The sequence below is a fragment of the Podarcis liolepis genome (assembly GCF_965112155.1).
Source record: "Podarcis liolepis genome assembly, chromosome: 16".
Lineage (NCBI taxonomy): Eukaryota > Metazoa > Chordata > Lepidosauria > Squamata > Lacertidae > Podarcis > Podarcis liolepis.
Genome location: NC_139567.1, coordinates 29,683,328 through 29,698,532, shown reverse-complemented (window position 1 = coordinate 29,698,532; position 15,205 = coordinate 29,683,328). Strand labels below are relative to the sequence as shown.

General features: G+C 50.2%; 1 protein-coding gene across 2 annotated transcripts in view; it reads right to left on the bottom strand.

The window, feature by feature from the left end:
- Window positions 1–12,715, bottom strand: part of SEPTIN4 (septin 4) — a 56,150-nt gene extending 43,435 nt beyond the window's left edge. The window contains exons 1-3 of one of the 2 annotated variants that reach the window (XR_014519965.1): window positions 9,524–12,712; window positions 6,675–6,719; window positions 2,625–2,727 (exon numbers count right to left, since the gene is read on the bottom strand). Coding sequence is in view for 1 of the 2 variants with exons in the window: in XM_083479221.1 (XP_083335347.1) it covers window positions 2,667–2,727; window positions 6,675–6,719; window positions 9,544–12,194 (2,757 nt within the window). In the remaining variant the exon portion in view is untranslated. Of the gene's footprint in view, window positions 1–2,624; window positions 2,728–6,674; window positions 6,720–9,523 lie in introns of both variants that reach the window. The other variant, XM_083479221.1, reaches the window with a different exon arrangement.
- Between the last annotated feature and the right edge of the window lie 2,490 nt (window positions 12,716–15,205).

Genomic DNA, 15,205 nt, shown 5'->3' with positions numbered 1-15,205 from the left:
GGGATTGGGGGTGTTTAGCCTGGAGAAGAGGGAACTGAGAGGTGATATGATAACACCATCTTCAAATATCTAAAGGGCTGGCACATGGAAGACAGAGCAAGCTTGTTTCTCCTGCTCTGGGGGGTAGGACTTGAACCTATGGATTCAAGCTACAAGAATGGAAATTCCAACTAAACATTAGGAAGAACTTTCTGAGGGTAAGAGCTGTTCAACAGTGGAATGGACTCACTTGGAAGTTGGTGGAGGTTTATAAGCAGAGGCTGCATGGCCACCAGCCGGATTCTTCAGCTGTGATTTCAAGGGGTTGTTCAAGATGACTCCTCGGGTCCCTTCCAGCTCTATAATTCTACAATTCTATGCATCTAACTGGACACGGGTGGCGCTGTGGGTTAAACCACAGAGCCTAGGACTTGCCGATCAGAAGGTCGGGGGTTCGAATCCCCGCAACAGGGTGAGCTCCCGTTGCTCGGTCCCTGCTCCTGCCAACCTAGCAGTTCGAAAGCACGTCAAAGTACAAGTAGATAAATAGGTACCACTCCGGCACAAAGGTAAATGGCGTTTCCGTGTGCTGCTGTAGTTCGCCAGAAGCGGCTTAGTCATGCTGGCCACATGACCCAGAAGCTGAACGCCAGCTCCCTTGGCCAATAAAGAGATGAATGCCGCAACCCCAGAGTCGGTCACGACTGGACCTAATGGTCAGGGGTCCCTTTACCTTTATGCATCTAACTGGCCCCATGGGTCCCAGTCAGACCTGTTTCCACAACTGCTCTGCATGTGCCAACTGGTCACACCTGAAGGCTGTTCAGGTTGGAAAATGAAGGGAATAAATTCGGAAGAAGATTACCTCCCTCTCTCATAACACTGGAACTCATCATGGACATCCCATGAAGCTGAATGTTAGAAGATTCAAGACACATAAAAGAAAGGACTTCTTCGTGCAATGCTGAGTTAAACTGTGGAGCTCACTCCCGCAGGAGGCAAAGACGGCCACTAACCCGGATGGTTTTAAAAGAAGATTAGATAAATTCATAATATGGCTATGAATGACATACTAGCCAAAATGGCTATGTTTGACCGCCTCTGTCGGAGGCAGGACACCCCCAAATACCAGCTGCTGGGAATCCCAAGTGGGGAGAATTGCCATTGGCCATTGTGAGGACTAGATGGGTCCCCTTGGCCTGCTCTTCTGATGGTCTTATCTTGCAAAGGAGCTGAGAGGAAACTGTTAGGATGGGCAACTAGGCAAGCAGACCTGGCTATGAGACAGTATCCTTGAGTGCATTATTATTAGTAGTAGTAGTAGTAGTAGTAGTAGTAGTATGAGAGCCAGTGTGGTTTGGTGGTCAGAGTGTCAAACTAGGTCCTTGGAGATCAGTGTTTGAATGATGCTCACTGGTGACCTTGGGCCAGTCATGCCCTCTCAGCCTAACCTACTCATAGACTTGTTGTGAGAGCCTTGTAGTCATTTACACCTCCACCCCACCCCCACCTGAAATAAATAAATCCTTTTGATTTGTCAGCCACTTGTCGCACAATAGATGATATCCAGGTGACTTACAATGCACCTCTGAGCTCCAGCATAGCCCGAAAACACTTTAGAATAAAAACACACACAGCTCATTGAAATCTACAAAGCACACCCCCGCCAATGGCAGAGAAAAGGTTCAGCAGTCCAAACTCACAGCAAGTGGCATCATCATAGCCCAACAAAGGTCTAGGAGTGGGGGCAGATAAGATGTCAAGGACAGCACCAGGCAGACCTCACTGGGGAGAGAATGTTCTACAGGCAGGGAGCCACAACCAAAAAGGCTCTGCTCTTGCTTGCCATCACCCTCTGAGTCTCCACTTAAAGGAAGCACCCAGAGAAGGGTGTCAAGATGAAGACCTAAAAGTCTGGTTGGGCTCATAGCCAAGGAGAGGCGTTCCAGAAGATATTGGGGTCCTGAGCCATCAAGAGCTTTGTAGGTCAGAAACCATCATTTTGAATGGGGTGTGGAAACCTAGGTTTCCCTTCTGCAATGTGGGACACCTTCATCCTCCTCAGAGTCTTCCACTTTAGTCAGATGCCTAATGTACTCCTAATGTACTCTCTGACTAATGGGAGAGACATCCATTAGTCAGATATGCACAAATGATGAATTAGCATGGAATAACTTTCTGAGAGTTCAACTTTCCTCCCTCTAAGGTGTCTAATGATGGGTGGGAGGGGGAAGCTGGGAGGTGACCTGTAGTAACATGAATTGCATCTGGTTCCCAAAGTGGGTGTCCACACCCCCTGGGGGCCCGTGGGATTGCCAAGAGGCAGGGGGGCACAGGAGCTAGTATCCCTGGATCCTCAGTTCTGTTGAATTAATTCAACAAATAGTTCTAATTCTCTTTTGATTAAATGTGCAAAGAATTGTTACCGTTTTGAATTGTGTTCTGTTATGATCTTCCTGAGCGGGTCTTGCCATCCACGATTCTGAATAACACCTTTTAAAGGTTTGGGGCCCTAGGGGTGAGTTTAGGGAACCAAAAGCTTAGGGACCACACCTAAAGTGTGATGTTTAAGAGTAAGACCATTACTATTTTGAGGTCTACTTTTAATCCACCCTGTACCTCCTGAATAAAAGAGCAGACCTTACCTCCCTCGAGGGGGTTGGGTCCAATCCAACTGGGCAGGCAAGTCACGCAAATACTAAAGTGCTGAAGGGAACGTCACACAGAGGGCCCCTCTTACCTCTTCGTCTGGTGGGTTCAAAGAGCCATCGTCCCAAGCAGGGAAGAGGTTGGAGAGATGGGCGGTCAGGAGGTGGCAAGGATGAGAAAGAGAAGGGACCAAATTAGTGCAGCGTCACACCCAAGAGCTAAGCAGAGGGGCTTTGTAGGGGCCTCAGAAGCCCCATGGCTGTCAGGACGGATGCATTTGGGTGACCAGGGAGAGCTGGCTCATTCTCCTTCCCCCCATGAGAAACACCCCCCACCCATCACATCCATCCCAAAATACATCCATCTCAGTCCAGGGAATCCCAACAGCTGTGGCGCTTCCAGTGCAAACACAGAGTTCCCAAATCAGCTGATCCACCATGCAGTGCCTGACTTTGCCCCCTATCAATACTAGATCTGGCCCTTGCCTTGCAAGGCTCCATCCTATGATCTCCTAGACTCTGCCCTTTGATTTCAGCTGCAGGGAGAAGGAAGGGGCGTGCGATGGGGACGGACAGCCCCGGGTGTCACCACTGAGGGGGGTGACAAAATGCCGGGCGGCATTCGCCATGGGGCCTGCAGCACACCCAAGCCACGTGTCTCTCCTGGGAGTGACGCTGTGGCTTGGGCGGCACCCGCAGGCTCCAAATGGTCCGCCTATTGTCTCCCCCTCAGTTGTAGGGCGGCTGTTGTGGGAGGAGGCAGGCAGACTCCTTGGAGGCCCCGTCCCTGAGCACAGGGCACACGCACCGCCGCAGGTGCCCAATTGGCTTGCTCCACCGCTGTTCAGCCACAGAAGATATGGCAACTCTTAGCATTTGTGTCATTATTATGATGACTAATAGTATTGCTACTAGTGCTATTGTTTTAGTCGTCGTTGCTATTAATGAGATGATGATGGTGATTGAATTATTATAGTTCCACCCATGTACAAGGCTCTGTACACAATTAAAATAAGAAATTCCACCCTGGAGGGTATGCAGCCCCAAACAACAAATTTAAACAATAAAAAATCAATGCTTTAAAATGTGTAATTCACAATCCACAGCACCGTGTATAATAAAACTCGCTAACCAGCCCCAAAGGCCTTAGGAAAAAAAGATGAGTTTTAAAAAGAGACTTAAACATGTGAAGTGAGGGGGCAGCCCACCAATGTTCCAGAAGACGATTCTAAAGATAATGGGAGAATGAACACTGCTGACCAGTCCTGGCCTTTTGACCACCCTTCAGTGCTGCTCCTGTCTTCACTTAACCATGCTACTCTGAGCCACAGGAAATTCAGGGTAAATTCAGAATTGCTGGCTCTGAGTGACTGATTGGCTAATACCATTACCAACATAAGAAGAACCCTGCAGGATCAGGCCCATGGCCCATCTACTCCAGCATCCTGTTCTCACAGTGGCCGACCAGATGCCCCCAATGGGAATCCCACAAGCGGGACCTGAATGTAACAGCATCACTCTCCACTACAACCTAATTGTATGTTGCAAATCAGTTTCTGGTTTTAGTGGCGGGTGGCAGCAAGCAACGAGGATTCTGTCTTAGCATTTCCAGAAGGCTAGACATCCGCTTACAGAGAAGACAATGAAAAGCCTTGTGGTGCCTTGAATGTTGGAAGATTCATGGAATACTGAATCCAATACAGTGGTACCTCAGGTTATGTACTTCGTTCTGGAGGTCTGTTCTTAACCTGAATCTGTTCTTAACCTGAAGCACCACTTTAGCTAATGGGGCCTCCTGCTGCCGCTGCACCGCCGGAGCATGATTTCTGTTCTCATCCTGAAGCAAAGTTCTTAACCCAAGGTACTATTTCTGGGTTAGAGGAGACTGTAACCTGAAGCGTATGTAACCCAACGTACCACTGTACAGTCATACCTCGGGTTGAATGTGCTTCAGGTTGAGCGCTTTCGGGTTGCACTCTGCGGCAACCCGGAAGTAACGGAGCACATTACTTCCGGGTTTCGCCACTCACGCATGCGCAGATGCTCAAAATGACATCACGCACATGCGCGGAAGAGGCAAAATACAACCCACGCACGTGCAGACGCGCCATTGCGTCTTACGTTCCATTCAGGATGCGAACGGGGCTCTGGATCGGATCCTGCTCGCATCCCGAGGTACCACTGTACTTAATGTTGGGAGATTTAGGGCAGACAAAGTAAAGTCCTTCTTCGCACAACGCATAAACTATGGAAGTTGCACCCGCAGGAGGCAGTGATGGCTACCAAACTACATGGCTTTAAAAGAGGATTAGGCCAATTTATGGAGGAAAAGAAAGCTATCGGTGGCTGCTATCCATTGTGGCTCTGCTCTGCCTCCACAGTCAGAGGCAGCAATGCTTCTGAATACCACTTGCTGGAAACCACAGGAGGGGAAGGGGACTCAGGTCCCGCTTGCAGGTTTCCCATTTGGCCTCTGTGAGAACAGGATGCTGGACCAGATGGGCCATTGGTCTGATCCAGCAGGCTTTTATTGTGTCCTTATGTCCTCCAGCCCACCTGTGGTGTGAATCAGTGGAGGAATGACAGGGTTTTAATGGGCCATGCTTGTGCACTAACCAGGGAAGGGGCAAACCTGTCAATGTTTTTCTCTGCTCGTTATCTTTATTTATGTTATTATTTATTGCATCCCTAAGCAACCTTCTTCTCCAGGGGGTGAATGGTTCTCCCTTCTCCTCCCACTTAATCCCCACAACAACCCTGTGAGGCAGTGGCTGGCCCCCAAGTTCACCACCCAGTGAGTTTTGCGGCTGAGTTAGCCTCCCTCACAGGGTTGTTGTTGGCATTAACTGAAGAAGAGGGAGACCCACGTGCATGCCGCATTGAGCGTCTCAGAGAAAAAGGTGGAAATAAATAAATGTGTGTGAACCTCAAAGAACATTTGCCTCTAAAAATGAAAGGGATGGGAAAGAAACGATGACTTTGCACAGGCTAACAGAAACAAAGAAAAAATGTCTACAGCCAAGGCCTGCAAGGGGGTGCATCAGATATAATGAAGAACCTCAAAATGTTTGGCAACTCTTTGGTAAGTCCTCTGCTGTTAATGAAGAATTTAGAGTATCTTCTATAGAATACAGTGGCACCTCGGGTTAAGTACTTAATTCGTTCCGGAGGTCCGTACTTAACCTGAAACTGTTTTTAACCTGAAGCACCACTTTAGCTAATGGGGCCTCCTGCTGCTGCCTCACCGCTGGAGCACAATTTCTGTTCTCATCCTGAAGCAAAGTTCTTAACCTGAAGCACTATTTCTGGGTTAACGGAGTCTGTAACCTGAAGCCTACGTAACCTGAAGCGTATGTAACCCGAGGTACCACTGTATTGATTCAGCTGCTGTGTAATGGGACATGCTTCTCTTCTGATAGCAATTTATTTTTTATTGTGTTTATTTCCCAAGTTTTTCTCTGAGGAGTTCAAGGCGGTGTGCACATGGTCTCCCCCTTCTCATTTTATCCTCACAACAACCCAGCGAGGTAGATTTGGCGGAGAGCCAGTGATGGGCCCAAGGTCACCTAGTGAGTTTCACCGACAGGTGAGGATTCGAACCCCAGTCTCACCCAGGCCCTAGACGGACATTCTAAGCACCATGCTGCACTGGTTCTCTATGATGCCAACGGAGCAGTCTCAATGTGCATTTTACTCAGAAGCCCTGCTGTGTCCAGTGGGGTTTACTCCTAAGTCAGGATCACTGCACAACTTGAGACTCCCCACTTGCTAGTCAAGCAGCAGGGAGTGGAATAACTAGAAAATGGACAACGTCTTGCTGGGAGGAGCAGCAAGTTTTTGTTGATCTGTGACACCGAACACACACCCCGATTTGGCCCTGGTCCTACATCCTCAGGGCTTGCAGGAAAAGGATCCCAGGAAGGGACAATTTCAGGAAAGGCCACAGAGCCATTTCAGCACAGACACACAATGACAAATCAAAAACAGGAACTCTGCTTTCTTTCCCTTCCCTCTCGCCCCCTGGGATTGCGCTCCAAAAACACCCACCTTTCAGCCACCAGAGAACGTCCGTGTGCATCTCGTCCGAGACATCTAGAACAGAGGAAGAGGGAAAGAAGCATTAGGAGCTGCAGTGCAGCATCTGAGAGGCAGGAGGGAAGCTAGCCAGCCAGCCTGGGGATCCTGCTTGCGAGATTATTTTTATTGGCCAGGCTCCTGAACTCAGGAGGAGAAGAAGGAGTCAGAGGCTGCCCGGGAAGGGGAGGCACTCTGGCGAAGCCGAGCCCACAGTGGTGGCAGGGAAGGTGGCACAGACCCCACGCTTTTCCCAGTGGCAACCTTGGGGGTCTTGCGTCTCCCGCAAGCTGTTCTGCCCCTCGAAAGCCGAGCATCAGGGCCTTGTTTTAGCTCGGATCCAGCCCTGCTACAAGCAAACAGAGCCAGCGACTTGCATGAGGGTTTGGGAGAGAGATATATGTGGGGGCTTCCCAAGATATTGTCAGACCCCAACTCATCCCCAAACTTTGGGCATGCTGGCCCCTGGGGCTGGTGGGATATAGGGAAATTGACCTTTTAGCGGGGCAGCGTCTATTTTCTGGAACTCCCTGCCTTCTGACATCAGGGGGCGCCAGTACTCTCCTCTTTTTGGTGCCGGCTAAAAGCGTTTTAGTTTAGGTAAGCCTGCCCAGGCAGGTAGAATGCTGACGGACGTTTTGATCTGTTTTTGGTTTTGATTCTTTTAAAATGTTTTAAAGAGTTAGTTTCACTGATAATTTTATTGCTTTACAGTGGTCCCTTGGTTCTGAAACGCTTTGGTACTCAAACAACTTGGAACCCAAACACTGCAAACCCGGAAGTAAGGTTTGCGAACTTTTTTTGAAAGCCGAATGTGCTTCGTTTTGAGTGTTACGCTTCTAATTTGAGTGCCACACTTCTGTTTTGAGTATTACACCAAGGTCTGTCTCAGCATTTTTTGTTTTTGTTTTTGCAGCTCTGTGTGAAACCCAGTTCAGCTACTGATTGATTGATTGTGTGACTGCAGTACATTGTTTATTGTTTTCATTTTATGGATCAATGGTCTCATTAGATAGTAAAAATTCATGCTAAATTGCTGTTTTAGGGGGTGTTTTTTTAAATCTGGAATGGATTAATCCATTTTGCATTACTTTCTATCAGAAAGTGCACCTTGGTTTTGGAACGCTTTGGTTTTGGAACGGACTTCTGGAACGGATTAAGTTTGAGAACCAAGGTACCACTGTATTCTCCTTGTAAACTGCCTTGAGGGTTTCATTTTGTTTTTACAAAATAAATAAGTAATAAAAGCAGCAACAGCAACAACAACAGTAATCTTCCCCTCTTGTCTCTTCCAGGCCCCCTCCAAACAAGGATGCGTTGGCCCCACCTGCCATTGCCTCTGGCGCCCCCTAGTGCCGAACTCCATGCCTTACACACACATAGACCAACCATTCCCAAGCTGCCACTGGTGGCAAAGCAACCTGCTTGGCATGCATAAGATCCTCAGCTCAATCCCTAAGGGCATTTCCAGTTAATGTTACGCTGCACTGTGACCCTTTCTCTGCTGACCTGAGTGAGTGCCGTATGTAGGAGCCGTGCTTGGGAGAGGTGGAGAAATCCCATCCTTTCCTCATTTTAAGGTGGAGCCACCTGATTCGCACTTCCCAAATCAATATGCCTCCCAAAACACAGTTCATCTTACAAAATTCGCATTTCTCTGAAATTTGCAATGCATTTCTCCATCCAAGCAACATGTGCAGAAGTGCATGTACTTGGTGCAGTAAAGCGTGCATTAAAAGGCATATGTGACATAAAGAAATGCATTTGATATGGGGAAGCTGTTTTGCCAAAATGAGTATATTATGCAAAATTAAATGCGAAAAGGTGTATGTTGGGAGGAAATCACAGTAAAATGCTGGTGAATTTTCATGGGGATTTTTTTTTTTAATGCAAAATGTGAAAATGTGGAATGAGAGAGACTGAAAAGGACATCTTTGCCTGTCGGTGTTTTTTCTGCCTTGCCCTTAGCTGAACAGGAACTCGACTGAGAGTCAGCCCTACCATAAGGGAGATTGAGACAGCGACCTTGGGCAACCATTTTTCCACACAGGGCTGACTGAATTTATACCCTGCCTTCTTCCCAAAGGAGTCTGAGTGGGGAGAAGGTGGTGCCAACCTCCAAACTCACAGATGGAACTCAACTGGACAGGCAGTGGGATCCTTCTTCAAAGTGAGGCAGCAGCCTCGGGCGGCAGGGGCGTAGGAGTGGCAAACAGCAGTCCTGCAACCCTTCCTCCTGTGCCCCCTAAGCTAACCTTTACTCTGCACCCCCTAAGCTGCCCTCCTGCCTTAGGCGCAGTTGGGGATGTTGTCGAAATAAGAGTCATTTGTGAGTCCAGTCAGATTCTGTATGTCGAATGGGGGCGGGTATCATCTTGTCCTTTGCCTCAGGTGGCAAAATGTATTGGACCAGCCCTCACCGGGTCTGATGACTGCACTACTGTGTCCAGCCCTGCCTAGCTCAGCACTGGCCACTCTGACTGGCAGCAGCACCACCTCTTCAGTTTCAGGCAAAGAAACCTACCTAACTGGGGACACCAGGAATGGAACGCAGGACCTTCCACATGTAAACAGGTAATCATAGATTTGCAGAACTGGCAGGGACACAAAGGGTCATTTAGTCCAACCCCTTAAAATGCAGGAATCACAGCTAAAGCTGACTTCATGTTTTAATATATATTTTTAAACTAACGGGGGGGGGCTTTTTATTTCATCTTTGCAAATCCACCTTGCCTCTGATGAGTGCAGCCTCCTCTGCCCTCCTCAAGGGGGGGCCCAGCCTGGTGGCACGAGATGCAGCCCAACAGACTCCTGCAACATACCCACAAAGAAAGCACTAAACCTCAGGGGGTCCTTCCCTCGCCGCAGGTTGATGAGGTCATCGGCCTCACTGCTGGGGCCCACACACGCCAGCCTCTGGTCCTGGTGGGCAGGCGGCTCTTCCAAACGCGCTGTCTGTCTTGGCAGGTCTTTGCTCGAGGTGGAAATGGCATCCTGCGGCAAACCCAAGGCTTCCTCCAACTCCCCAGGAAAAGCCGCCGCGACCTTTGCTGGGTCCGGAGCTGGCGGGCTGCTTAACATCTCCCTCAAGTCCGGAGCTAAGCTGGAGCGAGGCTTCTCCCTCAAATCTGGAGCTGGCAGGCTGCAGGGCTTCTCCCTCAAATCCAGAGCTAAGCTGGAATGCTTCTCTCCGAAGTCTGGAGCTGGTAGGCTGAGGTGCCTGTCCATCACATCCGGGGTGGGAGGGCTTTGGCCTGGCTGGAGCAAGGGCCACCAAGTTGACTGAGGCCCAAACTTGCTTAAGGGCCTTGGAGGCAAGAGTCCCCAGTCCACGGTGGCCTCTGGATCCGACAAGGGCCTGGGTCTTGCTATGGTGGCGGTGGTGGGCTGAAGAGAACCTCTCGGAACCTGATGGGCATCGAGGCCAGGCTCTGACTGGGTCCAAGCTGGCCCAAGGCTCCCGTGCTGTGGGGTCTCCCTGACGAGGGAGCCCCTGTGTGGAATATCAGTCCCTGGAGGGGCGGACCGGCTGAGGGCTGCCTCCATTTCTTTATGAAAAGGGCACCTGTACTCAGATTCGCTCTCTGGATGAGAAGCAGGTCTGTAGACAGGCTGGAATTCTTGCGGCAGAGAGTCAGGCCAGGGGGGCACACAAATGGTGGATCTGGGGACTGTTTGGAGGGGGGTCCTCTTGGCTTCGACATCTTTCAGCAAGGAGACCCTTCTTGCCTCAGGCTCCTGAGGGACGGATCCCCTTGGAGCCGGTTCGAGCCGGGCTTGGAGGGAACTTTTTCTCTGTTCGGCAGTGGAAAGGGGTTGCTGGCCATGTGGCTCATGCCCCGGGGAGAGAGCCCGCTTCCAAGCATCCTCCATCTCCTGGTGGATTGGGCAGAGATACTCAGATTCATACACAGGGTGGAGGGAAGGCCTGTAGATGGCCTGGATTGGTTCAGACCTTGCCTGGAGGGAGGTCCGCTTCGCGTCTGGCTCCCTGGGAGGAGAGCTCCTTCGGCGGGTGGGTTCAAGGGGTGGTTCAAGGGTGCCCCGCCTCGGATCTGGCTCCCTGGGAGGAGAGCTCTTCCGGTGGGTGGGTTCTTGAGGGGGCACATGGGTGCCTCGCCTTGCGTCTGGCTCCCTGGGAGGAGAGCTCCTTCGGCGGGTGGGTTCAGGGGGCGGTTCAGGGGTGGCCCGCCTCATGTCTGGCTCCCTGGGAGGAGAGCTCTTCCGGCGGGTGGGTTCAGAGTGCGGTTCAAGAGAGCTCCTCCTTACTTCAGCCTCTGTGGGGAGAGGAAGGGCCAACCACACCTCTGCTTGAGGAGAGTCGCTCTTTGGGAAAACGGAGACCTTGTAGGCCGGCTCCGTCTGGGTCCACTCGTCCTTGGGGTTGGGGACGTGTTTGCGGATGAGTTTCCGAGGTGGCTGGCAGGTGTCCTGTGGTCCCAATTCCAGTGCCAGCTGGGGAAACCCCTTGGGCACCTGAAAGGATTCCCTCTTTGGGGGATTTACTCGTGCAGAATCCTCCTTGGGACTCGCCATAGGCCTCAGATAGCTCTGGGTTGTCACCTGGGGCAAGTCACTCGGATTTGGGGAGATGGGGATGCATCTGTTGTCTACTTGGGTTCTCCCTATTCTGGATGCAGCCCGGGACCTCTGGTAGATTTCCTCCCGTTGCGAATTGAGGCTCTGTTGCATCGCCATCAGCATCTGGCTGTTCGTCATGGTGAGCTGTCCCGGCTGGATGGAACACTTGCCGCACCGGTAGTCCACCACCGGCTGAGGGGAGATGTTCCGGATGGACGTCCTCCCTCTCTGCGGAGGACCCCCGAAGGAGAGCTCGTTTTCTTCCTGACACCCTGACCTCAAGGCAGGTCCCTGGGAGAGCTCACTCCCTCGGCGGGATGAGGTCCCAGCTGGGAGTTCGCCCCCTTTTGGCGAGGAGGTCCTGCTCCAGAAAGCATCACTTCCTCTGTGGGGAGAATTGTTCCGCAGAAGGTCACCCGGTTGTTGGTAGAACGAATTCTCGGAGACCCCACTCCCTCTCCGCAGAGAAGGGCCCGGAACAAGGTTGTTTGGCCCTCTTGGAACAGACGGCCTTCGGGGTTCCTCGGCCCCCCTCTGAGAAAGGGTGCCCTGGGAGACCTCGCTTCCCTTCCGTGAAGAGGCAGCCGGCAGAACGGACAGTCTTTGGGGAGCCTCGCTGACGCTCCCCCTCTGGGGCAATGCATTCTGGGACAGTTCACTTCCTCGCCGAGGGGAGGAGCTCTGGCCTGCATCACTCCCTCTGGGGGGCGAGGAGCTTCTCAGATGCTCACTGGCTCTCTGAGGGCTGCTCCCTCGATGGGACCGGGTGCCGGAGGCTCCTTCTCGCCGAGGGGACGTGCTCCCCCGGGTCTCTCTGCTTCGCCGGGGAGAGCCCTGGCGGGGCTCGTGGGCTACGTTGGCTGGAACAGGCAGAACCATCCTGGCGGGCGGCCCCTTCTCATTGGAGCCCATGGCGCCGCTGGCTTCCCCTGGTCCTCCGCCGTCGGGGCACGAGCCCTGCCGGCAGTGCTAAGCACAGGTGATCTTGGGCCCTCCATAAAGCGCCTGGTTGTTCTGGGAGCATCTTCAGGGGCCCCTCCGTTTCCTCAGCTCGGCAAGGTCCTGGCAAGATCACAAAGCTGTGATGTCATCCTGCTGGACTGTGATGTCATCAGACACAACCCTAAGGACCTGCCCAGAGGCCATGGCCGCCTCTCCTATGCACGGCCCTTCGAAGCACTGCATCTCTGACCCTGCAATGTTGGCCCTGCATCTCCAGGTTCAAAATGATGAAATTCCCCTGCAGGTCTTAACAACTTTAAAATAACTCTGTTCCCAGGGCTTTTTTTCCAACCAGGACTCCTCGGAACTGAGTTCCGGCTCCTCTCAGGTGGGCGTCATTGCCAGGATGGCATTCATGGTGAGTTCTCTTTTTTTATAGAAAAATAGCAGTGACCGTTCTAGAGCTGAGAGACAGTTGAACTTTGAAAGATGGAGGACTTCTCCTTCCTTGGAGGTTTTTAAGCAGAGGCTGGATGGCTGTCTGTCACGGATGCTTTAAGTGTGATCCCTGCATTGTAGAGGCCCTATAATTATAAGATGGCAATAACTAAAGCACAACGTTTAAAAAGATGCCAGTTTTGAACAATACCGGTCAATGCACTAGAACAGGGGTGGTGAACCTTATGCCCAATGGCTGAATGTGGCCCTCCAGACCTTTATGTTTGGCCCTCAGAGTGCTCCCGAACCCAAGCCCCTCAGTGGACCTGCTTTTGCCTGGCTGGGATGCATCCTTGAATTCTGTTCTTACTCTCTTTTTGGGGGACTGTCTGTGGGTGTGTAGACACTAGCCTACTATACAAAGGTAAATTTTGCCTTTGCTGCTCCACCCATTTTTCCTCTGGCCACACCCACCACTGGCAGGTGGCCCTCGGGAGGTTGCCCAGAGGGGAATGTGGCCCTCGGACTGAAAAAAAATTGTTTCCCCATACTAAAGGAACAGAGCAAAGCTAACAGAGATTCAGCCCAAACTACTGGTAACATTTAAGGGGAACGCCTTAGAATCAATGAATTGTAGAGCTGGGACCCATAGGGTTATCTAGTCCAACCCCGGCAGTGCAAGAATCACAGTCTCCATTTCCTGGAAAGTGTTCCAAAGAGATGGGGTCACCACCAAAAAGGCCCCGCAGCTGCATTTTCCCTACACTTTCCGTGGCAAAACGATGGAAGCACTTAGGTGGCCTGGCAGGTGGGGAAAGCGTTCTCCTAAACCCCAGGCTTCGCAATCTGTGCTTTTTTCTCACAACAACCCTGCGAAGTGGGCAATGCAGTTATTCCCACTACACATGTGTGAATTGAATCAGTGTGTTAATTGCTCATTGACCGACTATATTATTAGTAATTTTATAGTAATACTCTTACTATTATGAAGTTGTAACCTACTAAGTTCTACTCAGAGTAAACCCATTCAAATTAAAAGACCTAAGTTCATCATGTTGTTAATTCCAGTGAATCTGCTCTGAGTACAACTTAATTGGAGATCACCCATTATTATTCTTAGTTTTTCCACTTTTTCTAATTTTTTTTTTAAAAAAGGTTACAAGAAAGAAAAAGCACCCAGTTTTTTAAACCCCACTTTTTAAAAGTCCACAGTCAAATTAAAAGCCGAGACCAGCAAAGTTCAATACTTAGTAGAATACCATCATTAATGTTTAAAGAGAATTTTCTGCAAATACCTGGAGATGATCTTATTACTTATTTGTTTATTTATTTATTTATCATTTTACTATGTTAATCTGGTGCCACCCCCTGGTTGGATCCCTCGCTTTCACCTAGCCAGCCACCACAGCTTCTGACATTGCTCTTAACCAGCAGGAGGCGCTCTCGCAAGAGCTGAGCACCCGCAGAGCATCGGGCGATGATGGGAATCTTCAGGGAAGATCAGCTCAAGTCCAAGACTTTTCAGTGGAGACTGTTTACCCAAGGGTTGTCTGGCCCATTCAGGCCCCAAGATCACCACAGGAAAGTGTACATTTGAATTTTAACTGCTATGAGGGTTTTCCCCCCCAAACAACAACAACAAAACATTGGTTTTGTTTGTAAAATTTTTAATGTAACTTGCTTTTAATGTGTTTTTTTTTAAAGGTATTTTAAATGACTATTTTAAGCTGCGTTGAAAACCTCTGAGAGGCCTTTTGTCCTAGTAAGCAGAATATACATTTTGTTAGATAGTCCTGAGCTGTTTTTATTAGCTGTATTTTAATAGATTTGCTTTCTACATTGCATTAGAGTTTAATTACTTTTAAACAATTACCTACATGCTTTTAGCTTTTTGTATCCCCCCCTCCCCGTTGTTTAAATTTGTGTAAGCCGCCTTGAGTCGCAATCTGGGAAGAAGGCAGGATATAACAGAACATAATAAATAATAAAGATCAAGATCAAATACAAAAAAAAAGCTTTCCTCCTGTCTCTTTTAGCAGCTATCTCACAATTCCTGCTCCGACTGAGTGTATGTCCCCTCTGTGTAGAATCATAGAATTGTAGAGGTGGAGGGAACCTAAAGGGTCATCCAGTCCAACCCTCTGCAGTGTAGGAACTGGTGTGATTGTGTAAATGCACCAGTGGCATGCCTAAGGAGTGTTAAGTAGCCACAACTACTGCTAGGATGTGGGCCCCAGAGGGCTGGGGCAGCAAGAAGATTAAGGTGCACACATTCAGACATTGCTCTTGAGGGGTGCGAGATCGAGGTATGAACACACAAGTGTGAGCTTCTTCTAACCCCAGGAAACCAACTCTGGTTGGGCCAAGGCTGAACAGAGAGTCTGTGGCAGAGATGGGGCTTTGATCTGAAGGCCCTGAGAGTAGCCCAGTGCTTTATCGCTAAGCATCCAGTTATTCTCTTTCATCACCAGGGTGCCACCACTAAAAAGCCCTGCTCACAAGTGCCCTCCCACCTCTAATCTCACACCACCTAGAACCTAATA